General features: G+C 42.0%; 2 protein-coding genes across 2 annotated transcripts in view; one reads left to right on the top strand and one right to left on the bottom strand.

Moving 5' to 3' along the window:
- Positions 1-18: 18 nt before the first annotated feature.
- LOC140942184 (uncharacterized) lies at positions 19-12663 on the top strand. The gene is made up of 8 exons (XM_073391149.1): positions 19-190; positions 1219-1440; positions 2803-3208; positions 4903-5433; positions 6389-6447; positions 7405-7472; positions 8894-9036; positions 9906-12663. Exons 1-8 carry the CDS (start codon positions 19-21, stop codon positions 9943-9945), a joined length of 1641 nt encoding a protein of 546 aa, XP_073247250.1. The 3' UTR covers positions 9946-12663.
- The window catches only part of LOC140942183 (polycystin-1-like), a 50665-nt gene continuing 35359 nt past the window's right edge, over positions 12657-27962 (bottom strand). Inside the window, exons 20-27 of the mRNA XM_073391147.1 lie at positions 26952-27572; positions 25203-25427; positions 23042-24121; positions 21288-21677; positions 20289-20592; positions 16546-16773; positions 15458-15762; positions 12657-14040 (exon numbers count right to left, since the gene is read on the bottom strand). Of these exons, the coding sequence (XP_073247248.1) occupies positions 12784-14040; positions 15458-15762; positions 16546-16773; positions 20289-20592; positions 21288-21677; positions 23042-24121; positions 25203-25427; positions 26952-27572 (4410 nt within the window). The 3' untranslated portion in view covers positions 12657-12783. The remainder of the gene's footprint in view (positions 14041-15457; positions 15763-16545; positions 16774-20288; positions 20593-21287; positions 21678-23041; positions 24122-25202; positions 25428-26951; positions 27573-27962) is intronic.

Below are 27962 nucleotides of genomic sequence, written 5' to 3'. Positions count from 1 at the left end.
ACGCCGCGTCATAAGGGAATGATTTTTCAAGGTGATGAAAGCGTTGCTGTAGATTTTCCAATGAAGAGCCCACAGGAGAGTAAAAATTTGACAAGCTCAACGCAGCGCAAAACTGATCGTGATCCTCAAGTGCGAGCAGGACCAAAACATACAGAAACCAACCTTGGTGCCCAGGAGCAGATTGACCAAGGTACAAACTGTTTAACTGCTAGTGTCCTTTTTAACCACTGCATTCTTTCCGTAGGGGTTGTTGAACGTGCTTTTCTATGTAAAGGAGAGAAAAAAAAATGAATATTATCGAATGGTTTCACAAACACGACACCCTTAATTTGCCTGTTGCCAGAGTGGAATTTGTGAGTGGGGTCGCAGCCCACGATGGGAGGGGGGAGGGGGTAGTCCCTTAAATGGTCTTTACGGGGATGTGCCGCTGGACAGGGTATGGTTTTTGTCCTCTCTGTCCTAAAAACAGGGTATAAAATTTTGCGCCAGACGAAGTCTGTCCTAATCAGGGTAATAATGAACAGGGTGTTGCCTGCACGATTGATTTGATTTTCTTGATGAGATTTGTTTGTTCTTCAAGTATACAAAAGCAATGACTTCAATGTGAATTTGCTAAATTGCAATTGACCGGTCAGCCTAAGCTCAATCAAAAGCCGCATGCCTCCCTCGAATAAACACCGCACCCAATCAGATGAATGCGACATTTATTAGTAATTTACACAATTACGATTCTATCTCAGCATTATAGAAGAGACATTGTTCTGTTTTATATAATACAGTCAAACCCCGCTTCACGCTTCCCCCCCCCCCCTTAATACGGGCACCTTATTATTACGGACAGTAATATTTCCCCCAGGGGGAAATAAGGCCCTTACATTTTCTCTAAATTCAACCCGCTTAATACGGACCCTCAGTTAATACAGCCCACTCAGTGTCCGTAATGCGGGGTTTGACTATGTTTATGAGTGATTTACCGGAACTATTGTCGGTGATTAAGAAACGTGATTTTGAAAGAAAAAACATCGCCCTTGAGTAAACGCAACATCAGAAACGATGAAAATTTAGTAAATTTCTGCAGCATTTAATCTAGTAAATACGGTTATCGTCTCTCTACTCCCAAACTTTGTGCAGTAGGTTTTTTTTTCTACATTGATGAGTTATTTGTTAACTGAGGTTCTTTTTGTACTTTTGATTATTTATCCTCTTCATTGTTTGAAGTTACACCGACAATACCCTATGGTTCCTTGGTTTCTCACGCGGTTCCTGGATCACCATCAGCAGTAGACCCACCTATACAGTTAAAGAGTTACAATAAAGGGGGCTATTCAGTGCTAATTACTGGGGGCATTCTATGCTACAACAGTGATGATGAAAAGGGCATTTTCATGATGAAAAGTGGGACTGAGTTTGTTATTGCCATAGGAAATAACAATAAACATGGTAAGAATTAATTAGGGGAGCAGGTTGATTTATCGCTACCGCATGTAAGGTTGTATTGTGGATTCCACGCTGCGGATGCCGGATTCCAGGTACTGGATTACGGATTCCTTGACCGTGGAATTTCCTTGACAGTAGAACTTGGATTCCGGATTCCTTGACAGTAGAACTTGAATTCCGGATTCCAATCGTTAGCGGGATTCCCGATTTCTTGAGTTGAATTCTGGATTCCAAAACCCTGGATTACGGATTCCATAAGCAAAAATTTCCTGGAATTCGGAATCCGGATAAAAATAATTCCATCCGGTTGTCTGAGACAAGGAGGTTTCCCTGCTGAGAAAGTAACGTTTTGTGATAACTCCCGCAGGGTACCCTCCATGGGCCTATATGGGGAGGCTCCGCCCGAAAGGGGTACTTTAAAATGTTAGGCTTCAGGTTTATGAAAGGGTAGTGATTTTATTGGTTGAGGTATATGACAGCAAGGAGCCCCAAAGTTTGACCGCATTTGATTTATTCCCATTGTTTCGTGCAGTATTAATCCAATCAGAAGCCAGCTGAAAACTGTCCTCCACTTCTGACTGGTTAATGTCTGCATGAAAGAATGTGAGTTAATTAAAGGAGGTCACACTTTCGGGTTCCTTGCGGAAGGGTGGGGAAATCTGTCATTTCATTCGGTAAAAAGGCCCAGAAGGGCTAACAGAGGCATTTTACATGGTATGTAAAGGGGTCCTTTTTGTCAATACAAGGTATAGGAAAGGGGTACCTTTTATGTCAGAAATGGTAAGAGGTTTGTTCTTGTGGCGGACCCTCCTCGTAAAAAACTTTGTTTAGTACCTCCACCGGTAGGCTTGCTACAAGTCGACCTCTCATAAGTTCTTGAAAAGTGATCGAAGCGAGCTTCAATGCATGAAGTCGCGCAGCGACCGAGCGAGCGACGCAGTCTCGAGGTCAACTTGTTTCCCCTGAATGGATTTGAGTCATATTATAAATTTACGCGGGGAAAAAATGATTGACATATGCTTTGTCGGGAGCGGCATGAAATATCACTCACTGTCCTTTTGGTCAATTGTCATGACGTCACCGGTAGAATTTTCGACCAGTGAATTTAGTCCCAAACAGGTATGAAAAGTCCTTTAAAATGGCATAACCAACCATTAAAAAAATAAAGGACTTTTAAAAAGTCTACTCCACAGGGTGCTAACTTGACCAAAGGACAAGGGCGTAGATAAAAATAGCAACAGGAAAAAAAAGTAAATGTAAATTGATAAATTGGCTTTCATTAGCAGGGTTTAATCGAGGGTAGCCTGTATTCCTGATAATACGGTAAACTAAAATGTATATTATTTATTTTCTCTTTATCCGTAGCTGCTGAGGTAGACATTACATTTGGGGGAATGTACCTTGGGGTGTGGCTGGTGGAAGCCAATCGAGATCTTTTTCACAACCCACTGTTAATTGAAGGGTCCTCTTGGGCACCAGGCAGGCTTAAATACTTCAGTGTCTCAGACGACAACAAGCCAACGCCCAGTGATTTATTTGGTCCAAATCCGAAACTGTATGGCCAGATCATCCTTGAGTTTAAACCCGAAGTGTTGATGCTAAAGCTTTTTGTGAAGCATGTTTGGAGGGATGGAGAGAAGGAGGTGCTCATGCCAGATTTCCAGACAGCAACTATTGGAGCTTTAAAGGAAAGGATTAAGAAGATTTACAAACTTAACGTGTCATGCCTGATATTGGGTGGAAAAAAGCTACCTGAAGACAAAACCATGAGGTTAGTCTACAATAGAATGGTTGAGTTATATGTAGTGTGCATACAATGACTCCACATTTCTAACAATTATTATTAACCGCACATATAGGCAGTCCAATCTATCATTTTTATCCTAAACAATTTCGTTAGTTAAACAGTAATATATTAGCAAAATGACTCGGAAGCAAAAGCGAAAAATCAACAGAAAGAAGAAAAAACAAAAACGTTCGGGAACAAATCCATAATCCATTACCAACCCCTACTTCCTTGTTAATATTTTACGTTCCTCGAAATGTTCACTAAAATTTTTTCCACCTAAATGAAGCCTAGGAAATACCGAGCAAAAAGGAGAAAAAAGGGAAGGGCTACGTCCACCTTTTTTATAATTTTTAGTAAATTTTATTGCAGTTTTGTTGTGGTCCATTGGTGGACCTAGGACGTTATTGAAGAAGCTACCCGTACGAGTTTAAAACACAAAAATATTAAGAGCTTTTCTTGCCTTGTCCCTGTACAGCGTCTTCCTAGGCCTTCGCGGTCAATGCATTTCAGTGAAGTATCCGAGACGAACAGCCACGTGACCCAGGGACAAGGGAAGAGCTTTTCCTGATTTGTGTTGTATGAAACCTGGGGGAGGGAAACGCAACAATTTTTTTTAGGGGAATGCTCAGCTTCAAGGTCCAACCCCTTACACCTTTTAAATACCATTTTTGACGGAAAAGGTACCCTTTCGTATACCTTCTATTGACAAATGGTACCCTAGTTCACGTACCTAGTTTAGAACTTTGCTTCCCTTTTAACTGCTGTAATTACATTTTCTTTTAAATGTGAATAGATAACAAAACTGGAAAATTTTGTCGACTTGTCCACACCCATAAATCCTTCTGTTAGCCCTATTGTTGGTTTTCAGATGACGTCACTAAAATTCGAACTACAAAACTATCGATCCTACCGAGATTTTACTTTCATGATGTATTAGAGCAGATGAAAACTAATTTTCATACAAATTTTTGCTTCTATAGGGTTCTTGGTTTTGTGATAGAGTACGCGTGAATTTCTAAGCTTTTGCAGGAGCCGATCACGGTGGCTTTTGCGTGACGTCGCATTTACATGACGGCCAAGAGAGCTTTCATATAATTCATTTAGTAAAATCCCTACCATTTCATATACCTGAAGCCTGAGAAAGGTACCCTTTCGGGCGGAACCTCCTCGTATACGCCATTAGGGAGCTTTTAAGCTTAAAAGCAACAAGGACGGTGACGGCTAAGAGAACGTCACTTAAAAAGGGGGTTCGCGCTACTTCAAACGTTATCGCGTTTATTCCAACTCTTCTTTCAATTCTTCAAATTTTTCTCGAGTTGAATTCTAAAAGATTGTATCAAAGTTCAGGAAAAGAAAAAGAAAGTCGTTGTCTTGTGTTCACGTCCTCGACCAAACGTGAAATTAGGCATTTTCATGTTGTAGTCGTGCAGCGACAGGAAAGAAATATACAAAAAAGCGTGATGCACGTACAAAGTTATTGTTTTGCCAATTTAAACCTATTGCTTTTTTGCCGTTCTAGTTGCCGTCGCCGTCGTCGTTGCTTAAGCTCCCTAATATTATAGGAAGTCCCCCGCGGGGTATAAACCTGTAGAGGTGCTAGGCTCGAATACCTTAACTGTTTACTACCATTAATTCTTTTTGCTTCTTATGCTGTAAGATTAATTTTGTTTTTATAGCTCTTACGCCATGGAGAACACCAATGAGGTAATTCAGGTACTCTACGAAGAGGAGGAGCTTGAGATTCAGTATTCAGGAAAAGTTCTCACCATGATTATAGATCCTTCCTCCTTATCACTTGATGAAGTAAAAGGGTTCATCCAACAGGAATTCAGCATTCCAAAGTTGCAACAAGATCTCCGTTTTAATGGAGAAAAGGTCGAGGAAACTGAGGGCCTTTTTGAAATATTTGTAAAATCAAAAGAGAAACCTGTGATCAGCATGTGTATCAAAGCAATCAGCATCAAAGTGTGTCTCCCCGATGAAAGTTCACATGAACTCACCATAAATTGGCTTGCAACAGTTAATGACCTCAAGAAAAAGCTACAGCAAATCTGTGAGACAGTCGACATATTAAAGTTCAATGATGATGACATCAGTGACGAAGAAAGCAAGACGTTGTTCGAGTTAAAATTCCAAGAGCAAAATACAGTGTATGTACAGACCAGAAAGACTCAGGCTTACACAGGATACCCCACCGGTGATTTTGGGTAAGGCTATTAATACTTCGCAACACTCTTTATCATGTACATATAACTGTGTGAAATTTGCCACTGACTTTTACTTTGTGTTCATTCCTTTATTTACTTCAAAGAAAGCGTAGTCTCCTTCTCAACCGGTTTTAGGATGTCACGCAACGCTCTCTTAAAGGAAAGGGCATTGCCTTGTTGGTGGGAGCGTTGCGTGACATCCCGAAAACGACTGCGAAGAAGGCGAAAGAAAGCCATGACCAGATATTGTATTGTAGATTTCTGACCAACAAAAATTACTGGCCATGTGAAAGTCCTGGCAAAGACGTTATTTTTGTCACACACTCGACTTTTTAATATGCTGCATGGATTAATAGATCGACGCCAGTTTACAAACAATCTCCCGGGGGAGGGGGGGGGGGGGGGGAGGGCGATACATACAGAAGACTCCCATACAAAATAGATAGGGATTTCATAGAAAATTTTTAATTAAACCCCTAAAAAAATAACTAATTTGGGCGTGGCTTAAGCCCTTTACCTCCAAAAGATAACAAAATACTTAACTGAATCGAATTTATGGTTGCTACATATCTATTCCCGTGCAAATCTAGACGAAATTTTGACGTCTGAAAATAGGAGCTTTTTCCTGGTCTTCCTGGGAATACCCTATGAGAAACTCCAAATCTGTAATTTACAATCCTAAACAAGTGGAAGAGCAACTTCCACTCTTTTAAATGGAAGGCCTTCCCGGAAACGGAGTAGGTACTTTACCACTTTACATACTTACTTTATTGTTACCAAAAGGAAGTGATTTACCAAAGTGATTTACCAAAAGTTACCAAGGGGAAGTGATTTTTTGTTTAACTCTCGTTTGAATTGCCCCTCTTCAGTTTGGGATCTTTTCCAAAAAAATGCACTAGAAGATAAACCTTTTCCAGTATACTTACATTGCTCGATATAACTTTCATCCTAAAAGGGCCCGGACAAGAGGATTTGCCTCTGGGCGTACCAGAGGATCTGATGACCATCCTGCAGGTAATTTATTCCAACCCCTTGTGTGACCCACTACTTGGAAGTCATTGGGAATTCCTACGGGGATGGATAGATAGATAGATAGATGCTTTATTGTCTTAATACCTTGCAGCCATAGGCTGAATTACGAAAGACATTACAATAAAGACGTATGATTGTCGTGGATCAATTTTCTTTAATACAGCTGGCTTGACGTATTCTTCCACGACATAATCTTCAGCGATCTTAGATAGAATAGGCGTGAGAGATATTGGGCGGAGATGTTTGTTAACGTCTTTGATTGGAGTCTGTTTGGGAACTGGGACGACGTCTGCTTCTTTCCAAGATGATGGCCTTAAAGAGCCAAATTTTGAAAGGGAAGAATGAACCCGAAATTTCCACACTTCCGAGGAGTTGGGTAGTTGGGGGGAGGGGTCAGTCAGTTTAATGTACCCTCTCAGGGGGAAGAAGGAATGTAGATATTTTCTTCAGCGACACATTCAACAAAGCATTGCTTAATACGACTGACCTGTTTTGAGAACAAATGCCGACATTCCCTGACTTCCCTTAACTGAATAGAGAGATGTCGGTACGTCACGTTGCCATGGTAGCAAAATTTCTGGATCTCAACACACCGTGGTCCCCAGCCTTATACCCAGGCCAGTTCGCGCTATCCGAGTTACCAGAGGAGGCTTGGAACCGAGTGCGATAGCGCGAATTTTCCCGACAAGCTTGGCAGGTGACGTCACATCCGAAATCGCTGAGGACGACTTGGAACGAGGCTGCGTGGTCCCCTAAATATGGCAGAAAAAAACGAAAAAATTGAAATGACTTTCCTATGCATGATTGCACTCAAAAAAAAATAGCCCATACGTTTCTTCCATTGTTCAACAACACAAATGACCGCCTCTGTAAAGAAAGATTTTGCACTTCTCCTTTCTATTCCATTCACTCTATTCACACGTTTTTGTTTGTTTTAAGGATCAAGCACATTACGCGCCGAAACGGACGACATACAACCCGACAGTGTGGGAGGATCCTCTAGAAGGGTACAGCATATTATTTATTCCATTTCGTATTTTATCATCTAGACACCCATTCACGTAATGAGATCAAATTTCAGGTTTTTCTTTATATTTCTGATTTTGAATGGTACTGGCAATAGATCTCGGCTTGGTTCGAAACCTTGATTTTTTGAACTTGAATACTGATGTGTTGGTGTTCGCAGTTTTTGCGCTTAGGGACCGGTCATAAAGTACAGAGGGGGGTGGGCTATGAAAAATTGGGGGTGGGTCACTATTTTTTAAGACGTTAAAAAGGGTAGGTCAGGAAAAATAATGCACTGCATTAGGGGTGGGTCATGTTAAATTATTCACATATCACTACAAACGTTAGTAAAATCTTTTTTTTAACAATAAATCTAATTTTCCACATTAATCCAACTTTATACGACAACAGGAATTCACATATTAAATATTTTGTTTCTATTTATGTACAGTCTTTAAATCTGAAGAGTAGTCACGCGGGAAACTTTTTATAGTATAAAATCTAGAACAAAGCTTTACTGTGTGTTTATAAACCTAACTTATGTTAACATCTTTTTTAATATCTTCTTCTAATCATCTTTAGTCATCTTCACCATTACCATCACCCTCAGAAGCATTACCATCCTCCTCCTCCTCGTCCTCCTTCTCATTATCATCATCCTCATCATCATCACTATCATCTATAGCACTCAATACAACTGGTGACACGTTTGCTCTGATTGTTTCAATAGCATCCACTGTAAATTTGCCTTTACTTATTACTAGTTTTAACCGCCTGCCATCTCTCTTTGTTAAGCTGTTAAGGCCTATCACGCTACAATGATCTGAGGTTATAGGTTCACCATAAGATGATGAGTGACTGATTGCGGAGAACACTCTCTCACAATTTTTCTCTTCTCTTTCACGGCGTCGCTTCCTAGCTTTTGCCTTATTTTCTTTCACTCTTCTCTTTTTCGAGACGAATGTTTCTTTTGCAAAAGGATACATTCTTGTTTTCTTTTTGGGCCTCTGCCCTCATCAAAGTCTGGTCAATGTTACTGTGCAATTCTGCAATCATTCCCAAGCATTTTTCATTGAAGTGTTGCCCACACTCTTGCCCACTGATGATTTTCCCAGACTTTTTAGTGAACCGCTGGGCATTCTCTTTCTAGATACTACTCTTCAGCTCCAGGGGTGGCCCGCCCCAGTTTTGTCAAATGACTTGGGGGTGGGCCACTAAAAACCAGTACTTAAAAAAAAATTTTCATAGCCCACACCCCCCTGTACTTTATGACCGGTCCCTTAAGATAAGGCGTTTGTTGAGTTACCATGTTTCTGTTGATATAGTCATGAACTTACCTGTATATCATATGTGTGCCACGGCCTTATCGACGTTTGTGTCTTAAAATCGATACTAACGGTTAATAATAAATTCTTTTTCATAGCCGTTGAAGGAGGGCGTCGTGATGCTTTGTGGCAATGAAGAGAGTGTTGACAGGAATTTCCGGGTAGACAATGAAGTCAAAGAAGAATGGAAATTTTCTAAGGAAAAGGCAGTTAAACTCACAATTCAACTCATAGACCACTGGTACGTGTAAATTAGCTCACACACCTCTGCAAAAAAGCTTAAAGATTCTGCAGAAAAATTCTGTGATTGCGATATTTTTGTAAGTTAGTCATTTCTATGTTTCGCGGCTGGGGCACCTTATGTCCTGCGTTGAGCGTCTTGTCGTTTGTCAACTGTTAACGAATTAGGGGGCAAAACGCACCGCATTACCAACTCAAGCGTAGGAAATATTTAGACATCCTGGGTAATTACCATTTACAAGGAAAAACCGGAAATTTCAGTAGGGAAATCAAATGGTTCGCCTCATTCTGTTTGGGACACTTGGTCAGAAAAATGGGTTGTGATTTGAAGTGATGCAATTTTTTCTGCTCTGTTTAGTCTCTTCACCCTCAACATCAAATTCAATTGTTAAGTTAATTGCATGAGATTCCATTCAGATGGTCTGAGTAAATGTTAAGCATCCCTTCCTTCTCTTTATCATGTTGTTCCCCTACACTAGAAACCTCTGTCTCTCCATCTCTGTTAAATAGACAGGGTAACGTTCGCACCTTTATCCTGGGGGTATCTCGTCAGACAAGAAACTTCCCTGCAATTTCCCTGTCTCCAACACGATCTTAAAATGTTTGGTCGGGGAGGTTGCTAAATACGATATCTTGTTTGAAGGGTAGAAGGGAGGGTAAAACAAAGGTTATTTTGTGTCTAGACTGGGAGCAGCTTTTTCTTCAAAGTTATTGAGGTAGCTTGTGCTGTCGCCTTTATTTCGTGCTTCCCTCTTTATTTGCTCCTAGTGTAGTTTATGAAAAAACATTTAAACTACCCCTAAAACCTTTTATCTAGCTCTTTAGCTTGGCTTTTTCTAAAGCTGACTTCTCTTTTCTCCTTTATGTCAGCACGGGGGCATCGACAGCGACAAGTTCTTCAGCATCCTAATTGCCGATCAAGGGATAAGAGGTTGAATGTCAACTCCTTGCGCCATTCGGTTCTGAGTAAAAAGAGAGATTTATAGTGACGTTTACGGTAAACGACAAACGGTCAGATTCAAGTTGAAAATTTCTCAGAGAAAATAGGGAGCTTAAGCAATTACGACAGCGACGACATCGATAACGGTAAAAAAGCAATGGGTTTAGATTGGCTAATTAAAAACAACAACTCTGCACCCCACTTTCGTGCTTTTCTCCCTCCCCCTCCCCTCCCCTTTTTGCGCCTGCCACGCAGGCTATGCACGACTACGACGGGTAAACAGCTAATTTCACGTTTTGTGGAGAACGTGAACACAAGCCAACGTCTTTCTTTTTCTTTTCTCGAACTTTGATACAGTGTTTTAGAGTTCAACTTCTGAAAAAATTGCTAACATTTGACGAAATGAACGAGACGGAATAAGCGCGATTAAGTTTGAAGCAGCGCGACTTCACTTTTAAGTGACGCTTTCGTAGCCGTTGCCATCTCTAATGTGCAGCTAAAAACAGTCCAAAACAACTGTTAAAGACAAAACTAACGTGAAGCAACTAATTTTGGGTAGAAGTTCTTAACAGTGAAGCACAAGTTAAGGGAAACCTTGGTCATGTGTTTTAAATTAAACGTCTCTCTAAATCTCTCTAATATCTAAGCTCATCAACTCAGATTAAAAAACCCATCTAATCTTTGGTACTTTGGAACTTATTGAGTGTAATTAGTATTGTGTGGTTAAATGCAATGTAGCTGCGTTCAAAATCGATAAGGAGACGTAAGGACTGCATTAACTTTGCAGGGGGGGCGACTTTAATGAAAATAATAAATAAATTAAATAAGGTTTTGCAACATTGCTGCATAGCGACTTTAAATGTTATGTTGCGCGTTTTACCACCCATGCGCAAACCTGTCTAGCAACAAATCAGGTTGTTGCAAGTTGAGTGAATACTAATTTCTGATTGGATAAAATAAGTGGAGAGTCACACCATACACGGAGGTACGTCGCTTGCTAAAATGCGCAACATGTACATTGCTGTTAAACTCGTTTTGTAGCAATGTGCTAAAACATGTTTTAGGCAGAACGTGAGGATTGCCATTAAGAAGGACATCACACAAGTGTGTCGGCCCTTGTTCTTTATTAAGTGTACATCACATTTGCTAGCGTTTCAAACTTTATTTGCATCGAAACTTGGACAGATGTTGTAATTGTTGCTAGTAAAAGGCAGCTACACTGATGGATAAAGTGAATGAAGCAGAATGGCAAGAACGAGCAAAGCAACATTTTACAAATCAGTCAATTAAAAGGAGCTGTGTCACGCAATCCTAGCGAACTGGCCACCACACTAACTGACAAAAAGTGCTTAAAAAGGTAAAGGAACGTTCGTAAAAGAAGGCACGGATGGACCCTAGTGAAGAAGGTAAAAACGGATTTCAAACGCAGTTTTTGAAAACCCTTCAGCTTGTCAGGTTTTTGACCTGAATCTGTGTTGTTTCTAATGTTAACACTCGCGAAGAAGTTGTGATTTTGTCTTTTAGAAGTAATGGCTTTACTAACGGTAAAAGAGTTTTTTACTTGCAAATAACAAAACTAAGCAAAATGGACTATTGCCGTGACACAGACCCTTCAAACTTTTCCTCGTTAAAACAAAATCCCTCGCAATCACGATGTATGGGAAGTAATTCAGCTTTTTTGCTCTGTTGTTAAGGTTTGCCCATTCTTGAAAATTCTTTGTCGTAAAAAAACTCTACTCGTTTATGTAACAGTTATTTTCATATACACAACTCGCATACGATCTGACGGGAACAATAGGGCCATTTATACGAGGAAAAATAAGACGCGAACTTTCCGTATAAACGGCACATTTCGTCTAAAATAAGACGCGACTTAGCTAAGACCCGTCTTATTTTAGAACAGCCCTTAACACCTGTTTTTAGGTAAGATGCGCCTTAGCTAAGACGAGAAAAACTTCGTGTAAATGACCTTCGCGTCTTACATGAGATGCGAACGCATAGTACGCATGCGTTAATTTTTGGCGGGAAAATTATCGCTTGCCCCGCGGTGGATTGCCAGGCCACTGGCGGGGAAAAATTGTTTACAAATTACAACGCGTTTTCGTTTCCTTGTCTATTCTGCTTTATTTTTTTCTTCGCTCAAATACAATGAGCATGCCGTTAAAGGTAAAAAGAAACACTTTGTCCATCGCGGAGGAAAAAGATTTTTTGTTATTATGTAAGGAGAAGGCGATAACAGACCTCCTGGACAACTACGTGACATCTGCTGGTGTAAGTAGACCCTTTTAACTTTAAACTATCACAATTTATATTTACTAATCAAATTGCTATCTTCGTATTATAAACTTACATTTTAATAGTAAGTTTAAGTGCACAGAAGACTTAGACATGCTCGTATAAATGGTCCAGTTCGCGTCTTATTTAAGACGCGTCTTATTTTTCCTCGTATAAATGGCCCTAATGTGGATGCCAAAAGCGGTAGTAGGTGCAAAGTCAAAGATAAAACTTGTCCTACGTGTAGAGGTTAATTTTCCGGTAAGATTTTTTTACAGCGTTGACTTTTCTGTATGGATTTCTTAACTAGCTCCCAGGTTTTCTATTTTCAACTTTTTACAGTGCATGATTTATTAGTAATTAACCGTCCAACACGATCTCTAACATTAATTAAAGATGTATTCCTTAAACCTCGCCGGTTTGTCTGATTCTACGAGCTGGGGTGCATCTTACAGGCTAAGAGGGTAGTGCCTTAACTATGCCAAGAGAATACAAAGAAAGTCAAAACAGAAATATGGAAAGTCCTTCTCAATTTTAAGCATTTGACGAGCCGCTCACATCTAACAGTTTCATACCGGACACTGGTCTTGGTGAATAACGCTCTTCGATTTCATTTATGATCTCCTCGTCGTCAGGAGCTTCTACTGTTAACGTTATGTGTCCTGGTTTCTTGCTGCTGTCGTCGCTGGCTACGCTCTGATTGTCATCTTCCGAGTCAGAGTCGTTTTCCGATTCATCTTCGTTATCGGAAGAGTTATCTGATTGGTCGTCCGCTTGCGATGCCTCTTCCTCGAGCCGTTTCTGTTCTCGGTAACAAATGAGCTTATCTAATAGCTCTCTTTCGTTGTGCTTTTTCATCACTTCATCAAACAACGGAATGTTGTCGCAAATATCATTTTCTGTAAAGTCTTCGTCCGTTTCTAGAACCATCATCATCATTATTTTCTTTTTCTTGGAGGCATTTTCTGGTTCAAACCACGTCGCTTGTCTGATGTCTTCCATGCAAATGTTCCTGAGCGCGTATTGAACGTTTTCCGACATCTCTTCGATGCTGTCCAAGTTGAGCTCAAACTGATTCTTGGGTTCTTTGTATGCAGGTTTGATTGCCGGACCGACTTGCTTGCCAACCGCCTTCTTAACGGAATGCAACATAAAGTCCAGAAGTTCGTGCTCGTTGGACTGTATCGACACATCGTTTGCAACGGTGTTCAGCGCATCGTTTAAGATTCCAATAAACACATTCATGAGTACGAAAAACACGGACACAACGTAACCGAAAAAGAACATAGGACCCAATATTCGGCTCGAGTCCGTCAACGCATGAAAGTCGAAACTTCCAAGGGTCATAGACATCATGCTACCAAGCGTTGTTGGAAAAGTGGCGTATTCTTCATTGTCCACTCCGAAAACCGCGTACGCGAACTGACAAAATGCAAGAAATAAAACGAAGAACAACATCATGAAAGACATCAGCGGCTTGGAGGCTATTTTGATGGTTTGGATCAACAGGGAGACGCGACGGTTGAACTTCAGCAGGCGCAGAAACTTCAGGACCGAGAAAAACACCGCGAAAGCTGTTGTAGCGGACACCCACTCATCCAAGAAAGCCACGTATTGAAAACTGACGAACTTTCCGGGCGTTTCGAGCATGTTACCAATGGTGTACTTTGTGATGGCTAGACGTGCAAAAAACAACCCGACGGCGGATAAAGAAAAGCAAAGAACCAGCAGCTCGGGATAGTTCCAAGGATCTCGGAAATAATCTCTTCGTTCTTTTCTGTACTTCTTGACCTAAAAACAGGGAAATGTTGATCATTATGCGTTTCCGGGAAACTGCCCACCTACCCTTCCCCTAAGCCAACGTTAACACTTACTTCTCACTTAGGGCAAAATATTGGCTTTGGGGAGGGGTAGGTGGGTAGTTTTCCAACATAAATCGCCCCATGTAAGGAAATCCGGATTCCGGATCCGAGGAATTTTTGCTTGGGAAATCCAAAACCCTGGGCTTTGGAATCCGGAATACAGCTCAAGGAATCAGGAATTCTACTAACGATTGGAATCCCGAATCCACGTTCCACTGACAAAGAATCCGGAATCTAGTGCCTGGGATCCGGAATCCACGGCGTGGAGTCCAGAATCCAGGACTGTCTTGGATTACCTCACAAAGGGCGATTCTTTCCCCATCATAACTGTGAAATACCTTTTTTCTCTTTTATATTTCTTTTACTGTTATTTCAAAATTGCAACGAAAAGTAGATACAAAATTTGGTAGTAAAAGTTGATAGAATGTTATTATATGTTTAATACTAATGACCTTTATGATATGGGGAGGTAGGGGGTGACGCTTTTACTCGCTAAAACGACGACTAAGCAGAAAGCGTGTCGTTATTACGGAATTGTTGTGAAAGATGACATGTTTAAAATTTACCGACCAAATTGGAAAATACCAAGGGCTGCCAAGCAATGCAAGTGATCAGCATGAAGGATGCGTTTGAAAGGGCTCGGTTCGATTTATACTCTGCCTTACTATCCGAGGTTCCCTATATAGAGGATCCCAAAAGGGTTCTTCAATCCCGCAATCCCGACTCAAAATTTCGTGCAATCCCGTTGTCCCGAGTGTTATTTTTGGCATCCCGCATCCCGCACATTCTCTCAATCCCTCATCTCTCCCCGATTTTGCTTTAAAATCCCGAAACACGGGCTTTAAGTAAGGGAAATCCCGGATCCCGAAAAACCTACTGGGGACACTCTATACAGGAGAGGAGGTCAGAGCATAGCCTGAGTATTAGGCGTTTCTGGGGGAAAAGGGGAAGGAAAGAAGCGAAAAAGGGAGCCCATCTTAAAACCCCTCTCCCCTAGCCCCTTAGGAAGGTCTGATACTCAGGCTAGTCAGAGCAGTAACAACAGAACACAGAAGAACAACGTCCAGACGCACACTCGTCCGGGTAACGGCGGTCGGAGTTCGCTGGTGACATTGAGTGTGGCTCACTAACAGTTACGATAAAACAAACACAATAAACATCGCCCTATGGAGCTCAGATAATCATTTACAATCTTATAGATCGTTTTCACTTACGCGGTCAGCGGTTATGCAAATTTCTTGGAACAAAAGACATTTTTTGCATAGAAAAGAATTAACAGTTGTACACCAACATGGCCGCCGTGACGTCATGTGAAAACGATCTATTCGTATTTTCGGTTATCCTACCTGCTTGTACAGGAAATAAAGCAAAAAGGCCATGTAAGTTATTTCACAGGCCATTACGAACGCCATTTCCGGTCCTACATAACGGTAAAGCCTTAAAGTTTGAATTTTCGGATGGTGATAGTAGCCCCCAGTGGGTAAAATCTCAGATAACAGTGTGATAACGCTGAAAAAGTTGGTCTGAGCATTGTAGATCGTAAACTCGGCGAAGATGGCTCTCGTGTAACGATCAATCCAGCCATTGGATTCAAGGTGTGTAGTTAAATCTTCGGCTTTGCTGCGGTCATCTCCGAAGTCTGCTACGTATCCTAAAGAGAGAATACAAAAGAATATATATTACGGTGGTGTTATTGATTCTTAAGACACGAAAGACACGTTGAAGTTAAAGGGAGAGTTTTGTCAAACAAGCTTCTAAACATTACTAGACGCCCTGTTGAAACGTGAAAAGCGAAAAGAGACTTTGCGAGTTTCGGCCCCCCTTAATTTCTAATAAGCAAATATGTGCAAAAAAATGCTGAAGCTGGGGCTTAAGCAGTGTATTTAAGCAATAGACCACACTTTCTATGGTTTTACCGACATGATAACCCACTTGGGATGTTGGGAGAACACTCGAAAAGCTCGTAAATCAGGTGCCGAAGGCTCAAATAACTTTAAGTAAAAAAGAGTTTTCTATGAGTTTACAATAAATCATAGGTTTTTAACCAATCATAGGTTTATAACCAATCAGAACGCGGCACCATTCTATTTCTTTTATAACGTAAAAGAGACCGCCATTGAGCTAAGATTTCAACGCATGATTCGCCGGGTTTTCCTTGTCTATACAGCGATTAAGAGCCTAAAGGGCTCCACTAGTAGAGGTTCGATAAAGTATCGATTGTAAACTCCCGTAGCATGTTCCCAGACAAGACAATTCTGTTTTAAGATAATAGCCATAACTTAACGTTGTTCATCTTACGAGAGGAAAAAGCGCGCCAATAGGTGTAAACGTGAAGAGACGAAAGACAGGACAAGGGAACAAGGGCTTTTCGCCCACTCTACCACTCCTGAGAAAAATGAGGGACTGCTCGTAGATATTTTTAAAGAATACTTACCCCCTCCCCAGTAAGTCGCAAACGTGCCCCAGTACGGAGTCCCCTTTAGGGCCCATTGTGATTGATAAGTCCATGGGGATGGTTCCACTTCTTCGCCTTCCGTGCTTTTATTTGAAACAACTGGTTCCCAGCGCCGCTTGTACGATTCTGAATCTTCGTTATCCCAGTCATAAGCTACGTTGCACTCATCGAAAATGTTGCTGAGGAAAGGTATCAGTTTGCATTTGCCTGCAGGGAGAAGAAAGCAATAACTTAACATTCGTTAGCAAGTTGGTTAGTTAAAGGGGCACGATCATTTGTTTCCATGGTTTGTTGCGTCGTGCAAGGAGACCCTCCCTAACCGAGTCGTTGGGTTGTCTGTGATTTGGTGGGCAGTCTGTGCATGTGGGTAGGGCTGTGATATGACAGCAATGTTGGGAGAAAGAAAAGACATTTTTAGTTGAAAAGGTGCTTCTAATAGCATATTTTAATATGGTATTAAATAAAGAGTGAAAATATGTCTACAATAGAGAAAAAGAATAGTTAGGAAAAACTGTCAACAAAACAATGGTAGTATTAGATACAGTTGAGTGCATCAGTTTGATCATCGTCCGCTCTTAAATGGCCTTTGGGGAGAGGTTATTTTAGCAAGTAGGACGCAACTCGGTAGCGGTTTCCGTTGTTGAAGGGAAGCCGTTGTAAAGAGGGTGAATTGAATGTATAGACTGTTCCCCAGGACCCCCAGGGGTGGATCCAGAAATTTTTGATTTCGGGGGGAAGGGGGGGGGGCAAACTTTGGTTCAGACAGGATCTAGGATAGATACTGACCGATTTCCTAAAAGAGTGCCGAATCGAAGGCGCAAGCTTCTTGGGGGATCCGGGGGTATGCTTCCCGGGCAAATCATTTTTAGATTTTAACTATAATAATAACAATCTTTTAATAGGATGCTCCATCACAAGAGTGGTTTACATAGAGGTCCTAATTACGAGATGTATATTATATAATACAATTAAAATATAAAAAGGTTAAGCTAAAATCGATATATATGAAAAAAAAAAAAAAAAAAAAAAAAATTCAAGCTAAAATCCAGTTACAGAAATAATCAAAACATACACACTACAAGTACTCAATTATAAAAAGCAGAAAAAAGACACTTCTTAAAAATTGGAAAACTTGCTGAGTTTCTTACAGTTCTCTCTAATTCATTAAAGTCTTTGAAACAGTGGTACCGCGAACGTTGTTTTCCCCAATTATATTTAATTTTGGGGAGCTTGATAGTATCGTTATTGCGCGTATTGTAGGAATGTATATCACTCTTTCTTACAATGTCCAAAGAATGATTAAGTTGGCCATTAATACACTTGTATGCATATATACATCGATGACATTTCCTACGTTCTTCAAGATTCAGCCATCTCAAGACAATCAATGCATCGGTGGATGAGGAGTGAGGTGATCTATCTAATATCAACTTAGCTGCTTTGTTTTGGAGAATTTGCAATTCCTTCATAAGTGAGACATTGTCCTTGTCACCCCAGACTAAATCAGCATAATCAAAAATAGGTAGCACTAAGCTATTATAAAAAAGTAACCGGGCATCATAAGGTAAATAATACTTAATCCTACGTAGAAGACCAAGGTTTTTATTAACCTTACATGAAATATACTCAATATGGTCGGACCATGTGAAAGTTGAAGACAACATAACTCCCAAATATTTAAAACTACTTACAGAATTTATATCAGTGTCAAAAATAGATAACGTGAAAGAGGAAATACCAACAAGTTTCCTATTACTGCCTATAATCATGGATTTCGTCTTAGTAAGATTTAAAGTTAACTTATTTCCATGTAACCACTGGGCAACTTTCAAGAGATCATCATTTAGTGCCTCTTCTAACAGGTGTGGCTCTTTAGCAAAGTAGTACAGGACCGTGTCATCAGCATACAAAGTCACTTCGCAATTCTTTATAACCAGCGGAAGGTCATTAATATAAACCAAGAAGAGAAGCGGTCCTAGAATGCTCCCCTGTGGTACCCCAAAGGTCATCGGGAGAGGGTCAGACACAGCATCGCTACAGGCAGTCCGCTGTTTACGATGATTCAGGTAAGACTTGAACCACTGTAGAGTGCTGGGCGAGACATTGATAGCCGACAATTTAGATAGCAAGATCGTATGGTCAACGGTATCGAATGCCTTGGTCAGATCTAGGAACACTGCACCGCACAGTTCTCCACTCTCCATATGCAATAGGACCTCATCTGCAAAACTGGTGAGAGCCGATGTTGTAGACAGTTTGGGACGGAAGCCAAATTGTTTGCTTGAAAGGAGATTATTTGAATTCAGAAAGTCATAGAATTGGGAATGGACGACTTTTTCCAGAATTTTACTCATTGTTGGCAGAATAGAAATTGGGCGATAATTTGACGCATCTCTCCTATCTCCAGTTTTGAAAAGTGCAGCCACTTTCGAGCATTTCCATATTTCAGGAAAATTGCCAGTGCGAATAGAGAGATTCAGTAACTTGGTGATCGAGGGACAAAATAGCACGCGCGCCATACTTTAAAAGTCTCGCACTGATGTTGTCCAAGCCAATAGCTTTATTTGTCTTTAGAGAAAGCAGATGCTTGAGTACTGTTTTCTCATCAACTTCGTCAAGCGAGAAAGACTGTAGCATCGTGGCCGATCTGACTGGGAACATAGCAGCAGCTGATATTTTATTTGCAAGACTTCTGCCAATGGATGAGAAATAACAGTTGAGCACGGATGCAATAGAGGCTGGGGTGGTGTGTTCAACACCATCAACTACGATACATTGTGGGCTCGAGGATTTAGTCTTGCGCGAAGACACCTCATTCACCGCCTTCCAGATCTTTCCTGAATCCCCTTTAGCCTCTAAAATCAAGTCACAATAATACTTGGATTTTGCTGCCTTGACTTCACGATTGACCCTATTTCTTAACTTTCTATAGCGAGCCCAGTGAAAAGCAGAATTGGTTTTCACGGCTTTACGATGGTGAAAATCACGATCCTTCATCACCTCACTGTCTCCTTTCCTGGGTTTCCGAATCATTCAGACAGGATATTGGCCAGTTCCATTCACCTTGGATGAAGCCCCTCAACTTGGAAAGTTTTAGATTTGTTAAAAATATGTCGACTATGAAAAATCTGATCGATTCCCGTAAAACGGTGGAGACCGGTGTGGATCCGCTTTTGTGTGCGTTCAACTTTTTTGTGGCAAATTACCTCTCTCCCACACCCCCTCCCACCAGTCGAGGTTGCACGTTATAATTCCTTGGTCCCTTATTTTACTCGTAAAGGATACATAATTGTCGACCAGCTGGGAAAGCACAGACGACCCCGTGTTTCTCAATCTGTGAACGCCGGTCGCCGTTGGCTCGGGAAATACTGAGAATAGGAGGGTACCAAAAACAATTACATTTTTGAATGTCCCTGGAACTTAATTTAGTGGCAAATTGCAACGCGCGTTTCAATAAAAAAAATCAGCCAGTTAAAAATTGATATACAATTCTGTCGATGTAAGAATTTCAGTTTCAAACAAACGTCAGGTTTGATGGGGGAGGGGAGGGGGGGAGTCCGGACCTCTCCTGGATCCGCGACTGCTGTTGGAAAATGTTTCATCGGTTTTGGGGGGCGGAAAAGCCATTTACTAGTTACTCTACATCGGTGTCGACGGGGCCTCATAGGCTCTATTTCTGACCAATATCTTGAAATAGACTGCAAAAAAAAAGCAACACACACCTTTCTGTATCCTTAGTTGGCGCAGCCTGGCGGTACCCACTAGTATAGCAGTGCTGTGATCCGCTACAAAGCCTTCATTGTATCCATAGAGTACATTAAAACCTGTCTCGATATTACTGACGACGATCTTAGTCTTCTTGACCTTTTTACTTTTCTGTTTATCGACTTCTTCTTTACTGGATTCTTTATTAAGGATTTCAAGATCGTCTTCGTCAATGGCAAAAGGTCCGTACCAGAATCTAGGCATTAGAGTGGGGATAAACGTCTCTTCGACCCAGCTCCAGTAAGAGCGGTAATCATCCACCTATAAAAAGAAAGAATTTCGGCGGTTTCACAAACTGGGACCTGCCTCGTCCTCAGTTGCTCGCGATCTCTTTTTAGGGGATATTTGAGTTAATGATTAAGGAAACCGGGCGCGAAAGGTGTGACGGGAGGGGAGGAAAAAGCTTAGTCTTCCAGTGATGGCAAGGGGGCTTCATCGCCTAAATACTCCGCCATTCTAGATATCTGGACGACTTTTCACATTTTCGAGCGTTTAGCAGTTTTTGATTCCTTCCCATCATTCCCTGCTCGCGCTCTGCGCTCGTTCCCATCATCCCCTTCTTGAGCTTCTCGCTTGTCTCCAGCTCTCTCGTCTCTCGCTTGTTCTTTCTCCCCACTAATCGCCTAGATCGAAGACGCGACACCCCGCTGTACAGTTCGGCACTCTACTGGCAAAGTTATTCTACTGCGGTAAAAAATAATTTCTCCACTGTAGAAACTATAGGGGAGACGGCTACAAGTTCTTGGTGCAACGATTTCTGGGATTGTTTTAGCGGATAAGCGTTACTTATGGTTGGTCGATGGTTTTCAAGGCAACCATTAACCAATCATAAGTAACGCTTGTCCACCAAAACAATCCTAGAAATCGTTGCGCCGAAAGCTTGTACCTATTCCTCTTTTAGTTTCTGGATTGGAAAGTTAAGGATTTACAGAATGCGTCCTTTTAGACGATCTTACCTCGTCGATCCCGTCATTTCCTGAATAGGTCGCCTCGTCGAAAATATCACGCATAGCTCTTGTCACAGTAAAAGCCATAGGGTCACGGCTACCATACGCAATGACAAGAAGTACGCAGAGGAACACGACATATTGGATAACTTCTCGGATAATGATCTTCATCTCCTTCTGTTTGACTTTAAGCTTACGAGCTGCTTCTAGTTTTGCTGGATCAGGTGGTTTATCGACGAAACCAATTTTGCGCAGCGCTTTTTCTTCCTCACTGTTTTTCTTCTGACTGTGTAGAGCTTCCTCATCCGGATTGAGTTCGTTGCTTTCCTGTTCGTTCTCTTCTTCCGCTTTGTTCGGATCTTTAACAACGACGGCAAAGAACATGGCAGCTGCGAACACCTGGAATGGAATTAAGGGTCTCTTCGATTGACTGTATTCCGGAATCCGTGAAATTTTTGCTTGTGGAAACCGGAAAACGGGAAAATTTTACTTGTGGTATCCGGAATCCTGGGCTTTGGAATCCGGAATACAGCTCAAGGAATCCAAAATCCTACTTAGGATTGGAATCCAGAATCCAAGTTTCGCTGACAAAGACTGGACTCAATTATCTAGAATCCGGAATCCACGGAGTGGAATCCAGAATCCAAGACCGTCTTGGATTTATATGAGGCGAAGGAATAAATGGAATAAACTCTAGAAATCTCTTGTTTTGGTAGCCTGCGAATACAGCCCTCTCTCCTCGTTCCTCGCTGCTAGAGACCTTTGGCGGGAGAGAATCCTTCAGCGAGCATAGCCTTCATAGCATGGTGGTTTTGTTGGGCGCACTACAACTGATCGGCGAAGCCCACCCCAATCTCCTCGCAGTTTCACTGCCCTCGCCCACCTTGGCTTGTTTTGCGCGTCCGACCAAAACCGCTATGCTATACGAAGGCTACGGCGAGGAGTAAGGAGACAGCTGTATTCACAGGCTATTGTTTTAGCATTCACTGCATTACAATACCGTAAATCCTCTATTAAGCAGCCCGGAAGGCTTATTTATTTCAGCCACATTTGATGGGGCGCTTAATTGAGAGGGGGCTTATTTAATTTGGAAAAGACGGCGGTATCAGTTCTCCCGAAAGAACTAGAATACAAACAGGAAAAACAGGATCAATAACAAATCTGAACGGCCAGTTGGTGAATAAACCATCCTGGATCAGTCCACATGAAGTTAATTTTACATTCGTGATTGATTAATACAGTGAAGTGAAGAATAATAAGGGGGAGGGGTGGGTTGGGGTGAGGGGGTTAAAAGAGAGGGGGGCTTATTTGAGAAGGGAATTAATAGAGAATTTACGGTATCGAGAAATCGGCTTGAAATAGATACTTGTAGTGTTTAAATACTCCAACGGTAGAATAGATTTTAAAAAAAACGTTGTCGTGTTCTTATTCCGGAATAAGATCAACCGAAAGCTTTTTAATTGGAAAAGTATTGAATTGATGATTTTTTAACGCAGCATAAAAGGATATAAAACCCAGTTTACTGGTGTCCAGACAAGATTTTAAGCGTGCGAATTTTTTAACTGTGGGACCCGTTTACACGGCGCTATTTAAATTTTAATAATAATAATAATGATAGTAATAATAATAATAATAATAATAATAGTAATAATAATAATAGAATGATTTTATTTGACCCCTGAAATAGGTAGTAGAATACTAAGGGGACAGGGACAGCTTCGAATTCTAAAAAGCTAGTAACACCAGTGATACCAAAAACTCACCTTAAGAGGCTGTGAAATGAGCACATCTTGCCAAAATGAGATCATCATGGACGATATCCATCCTTCGGACTTCTCTTTCCCAAACGTTAGACCGTAGAAGATAGTGAACGTAGCAGACACAGTGCAAGTGATAAACACCAGCACGTACGCTATGTATACAAAACAATGAGGCAGCGTCTTTTTCTTTTTCTTTTTGTCCTTTTTCTTCCCATCGTCTTCTTCCTCTTCAACTTCTTCTTCTTCTTTAGTCACAGTCGCATTCACTTCTTCCATTTCGTATTTCGGACTCTGACCGTGAGGGTCCTGGTTCTTATTCAAGCCTTCTTTAGCCTCCTTAGGCCGCGCCTTCCGGAAAAACGTCACGATCAAGATGTTTGCCGGAAGAACAACTAAACTGCTAGTGATGCCGATGGACAGTTGCTTTATGGAAAAGCTAAATGGCCCCACGTGAACAGATGTTCCTGAAGATGACTCGGCACCCACTTGATAAAACATTGCGTTGGCAAGCATCGTGCTAAGCAGTACTGAGAGACAACAGGAAAGACGTTGTACTCGAGTAAAATTGCTCTTCGCTGGGCGCGCTACCACCGAAAACCACAAGTGGTTGTCCGTTAAGTTTTTGCGCGCTTCCGTGGAGAACAGCAAATTGAAGCTTGTGAGCTCGTCTTTCGAAGCCGGGATTAGAGTTCGCTCTACCAACCCATCATCCTCTTCCACGGCCAGCCATCGATCGCAGATAAACCACGTTTTTACTTCCGTTTGCACGTCATGAACCATAACCCTAAGAAGGTACCAGGAGGGGGTGGGCCCTGTATTGTCGTGCCAGATTTTTAGAGTCTTAAGCTTTCCCAAGCACTGTGGCACGCTCAAAAGGAAGTAGTCGACGTTTCCTCTGCAAAACTTTCGCCGACCAGGCTCCGTGTCTTTAAGACGGCGCGGGGTCGTCTCGTCAAGGCCACCCGTGAGCACAATGCGAACCTCAGATGATGTTCCCGAGTTACTGACAAATCCCGTGTAAACCACCACCTCGTACATGTACGTGTCACGTGGGTCATTGTCTGGTAATGGAGCCACGCCCACCTTGGAAAATAGAGGAATGAATTGTAACTAAGCCCGCGGGCAAGCTCTCTAATTCGGGGAGTCGCGAGAAGTCACGCGTGAACGGAACGCGAGAGGAGGCGCGAGAACGGGAATGGGGGAAGGAAAGCGAGAGCTGGCTCGAATTCACCTTCGCCCCTCGTGGCTTCGCCGCTCTCTCTCGCGTCCCTTCGAGGCTCCCAATAAACAGCCTGCTTATAGGTTATTATAAATTGGCAAATTTATACATTATGTTAGGAAATAAAGAACAATAGGGAAATTCTTAGTTTCCTTAGAGCATAAGGCCTTCCTTAGGGGTTAAGAGAGGGGAGTTTTTTGAGGGGGAGGGGAGAAGAGAGAGGGGAAGGTTAGGGTTTCTCTCCCTTCTCTGTGTCCCCATTTCGCTTCTCTCCCTTCCTCTCCCCTCCCCCTTAGAAATGCCTGATACTGAGGCTATGGTTTCCTACAAAACCATTCACCACTGTAGAAACAGGAAGAAAACTGGGTAGAGTTGACTTTCGCAAAGATTTCTGGGACGATTACCAGAGTCAGCGGAAAAATTGGCCACTAGCTGACCAGTACGCCCCCAGTAACGACCCCAGAGGTCTTTGCGAAAGTTAACTCGGCCCATTTTCCTTCTCTTTTGTAAAGTGGCAAATTACTGTGGCCACTGTCGACATTGCAAGCAGTTCAGCTTGTATCAAGAAGTGCTAAGCAACGCGCGCCGTATCATACCCCCCCCCCCCCGAGTTTTTGGGCCCAAGAAGTCAAAACATGCAGGCATAATAGTTGAAAATACAAATTCATCTCCCAGAGCATTGAAGGTGTGTTTGCAGCCAGGTGAAACATTTTCTGGTTTTAAGGTACAGTCCAATGGGTCCTCCGCACCCAAAACCCTCTGCTTTTGAAATACAATGAGCTCCCTAAAATCTTGCTACCCCCTAGTTTCTAAAGGCCTGCTACGGTCCTGCAACGTCATTAAGGTGATAACTCGAATCGACGTTACTGAGCAGTATCTTCTTGTTTTGCTTTTCATTATTTAGGCAAACAAATCAGTTGTAATACCTTATACGCCTGTACTTACCTTCTCTAAGTCTTTTCTGTCAGCTCGCCTTGCCCATATCAAAAGAAGAAAGTATAGACCAAAAATTCCGCAAACGACAGAAAACACCAAGGGATTTTTGAGAAGCTCTTCAAGTGAAACTTTATTCCAGTCGATCTTGTTTGGCGGTACGAAGAAGTCGCTTGCAAAGGACGTCAGATGATTGCAACGACAGTGGCGTAACTTTACCGTTGTTTTGGGTCCAGGCTTTAAGATAAGAAAAGTATGTGTATGTGTGTATGAGTGACATGTGTCTTCAGCTGTTGCGTTCTCGTTTCATAAATGTGATGTTACACGGGAAGATGTTTAGCGCATCACAACGTTGCAACCATACAAAACAGTGTGCCAACAATGACGCAACGCTGTATTGCGCTAAGAATACCGTCGTTTTGAATCAGTCGTACCTAAATGTCATTGGCAGGAATAAAAGCCAAATTAGGGGGAATCTTTTGGCTGGACCAGGCATCTTAGTACACGATATAAGAGGGACCGAGACGTACTTTAGTTCAAACAAAAAGCACAATAGCTACAGGTAACAAAAAGACAACAAAAACGATCTTTTGCTTTAGTTAGTCAACGAGAACGCAGGCAAGGCCACAAGGTGGCTCAGAAAGGTTAGGGTCGGGGTGGGGAAGGAGGAGGGGGAAGCGCATAACACCTTTCTTTTCACTAGTGCAGCCAACTCTCTCTAAGGCGAGCAAGTTCGGGATCGGATATCGGGCGTATAGAGAGTTAATTAAGAGAGATAAAGAACGGTAGGGATCGATTCTAGGCGTCTGTTTTCAGCGAGGAGTCGGTCTTATAAAGATGTCCGTTAAAAGAGACTTGACTGTAGGATTGTTCCCTGCCTTTCTTTACTTCTGTTAGTTGACTCTCTATAAGACGGAAATCTCTCTAAGACGGACACTTCAGCGCCGGGCCTGAAGGTGTCCGTTTAAGAGAGAAGAGAGTTTAACCTTCAAGTATACGGCAAACGGCAAACGTCAGATTCAAGTTGAGAATTTCTCAAAATAAAAAACTAGCAGATAAAAACAGCTCAAAACAACTTTTACGGACAAAAAAATTGGGTCAAATTACTAATTTATGTGTAGAAATAACGAACAGTAAAGGACAAGTAATGGAGAAACTTGGTCACGTGGTACAAATTCGAGTTTGCCGTTTGAAGTAAACGTGATGCTTAACCTCTCTAGACATGACTACAGCTCAAAGATTGGGATCATTTTACGTTTCTGTGAAACTGCCTTCTACCCCTCCCCTAAACCAACATTAAAACTTAGTTCTTACTTGGACCAAAATGTTGGCTTAGGGGAGGGTAGGTGGGCAGTTTCACCGAAACGTAAAATGATCAGATTGTAGGTAAGTTATAGGTGTAGGTCCATGCTTCTCTTTGGGCCAAAATTAGCCTGCAGTGCAGGCGTATTTTGGGTGGGCGAAACCTTGTTCGTGTTCGTAATGTTGTTGTAGCCGCCGTCTTTGATTTTATGACATTGGAAGATTGGGGAGAGTAGAAATAGTAACCCTTACGGTAGTTGCGAGGGCGAAAGAAGGAAACGGGGGAGGGGGAGGGTTTTCTCTTCTCTCTCCCCGCTCCCTTTGACTCGCCCCGTCTCCTCCTCTCTTCGGGAAGTTTGAACATGTCGCTTTCACGAGCAAATTGCGCGCTCAAAGAAAACGCCTGCACTGCAGGCTAGGCCAAAATGGGCGGACGAATTGATAAAAAAACTAACTCACCTTACATCCGTCGTACTCCCATTCTTCGGTGGTTTCATTGAGGTATTTACAGCACATTTGAACGATGGTGATGTTGTAGGTGGCTTCCTCCGGGGCATCCTGGGTGTCATTGATAGAACCATTGTAATAAAAACCGCAGTGCCATGGTCCAGCGGCCGTCTGGTTCAAATCATCGTTATCAATGAACATAAGATACTTGCTGTTATCGGGGCCACTGGAGTTAGCTTGACTGGAATTACTCGCGCTGGAGTTACTAGTCACGTTACTGGGAATAGGAGCCTTTGGAACCATTTGTCGAAAGTCATAATTTTCCAGTGTAGGTTTGGAGTATTTCCTGCATAGAACCACCAGCTGGGTGTTGTTGTGCTCGGGAATGGCCCAGATGTATATCGCACTCATGTTATCGGTGACATTGACGTTTATTACTAACATGTCTGCGTTTTGCTTTGTCAGTGTATGAGTTTCCGCTGTGGTCTCGCCATTTTCATCAGGGATAAAGATATCCATGTATGTGGTTAGGTTAGATACGTTCTTGACGTTTCCATTGCCGTCTCTGAGGACCAGTTGAGCAATAGCACCATTTATCTGGCCTCCAAAGGGATTAGTTGAGAACGTTGTCATCTGTCAATAAATACAAACCAGTTAAAAAGTGAGTAAAGATCGAGATTTGTCCTTTTTCGCATTCAAAATAACCACTGAATACAAACACCGATGACACATTGATGACAACGACAACAACAATGTCAATATTCTGGTTCATCCGCCACTTGAGAATTGGGCCGAGTTATCTTTCGCAAAGACTTCTGGGAAACCAAAATGGCCAATAACTGATCGGTGCGTCTCCAGTAACGATCCCAGAAACAATTGCGGGACAAATTTTGGCCCCAGTCCCCTTCTCGTGTCTTAAGTTGCGAATGAGAGCAGGGGAAGACACTTGCTTACTAGGCATAGTTGTCAGTAAGTAAAGCAGGGGAGTGGGGAGGGTAGGACTGATAAAATGGGCTAAAGAAA

Source organism: Porites lutea, chromosome 6 (genome assembly GCF_958299795.1).
Source record: "Porites lutea chromosome 6, jaPorLute2.1, whole genome shotgun sequence".
Classification (NCBI taxonomy): domain Eukaryota; kingdom Metazoa; phylum Cnidaria; class Anthozoa; order Scleractinia; family Poritidae; genus Porites; species Porites lutea.
The sequence above is the reverse complement of the archived record's forward strand: the minus strand, read 5'-3'. Positions and strand labels throughout refer to the sequence as shown.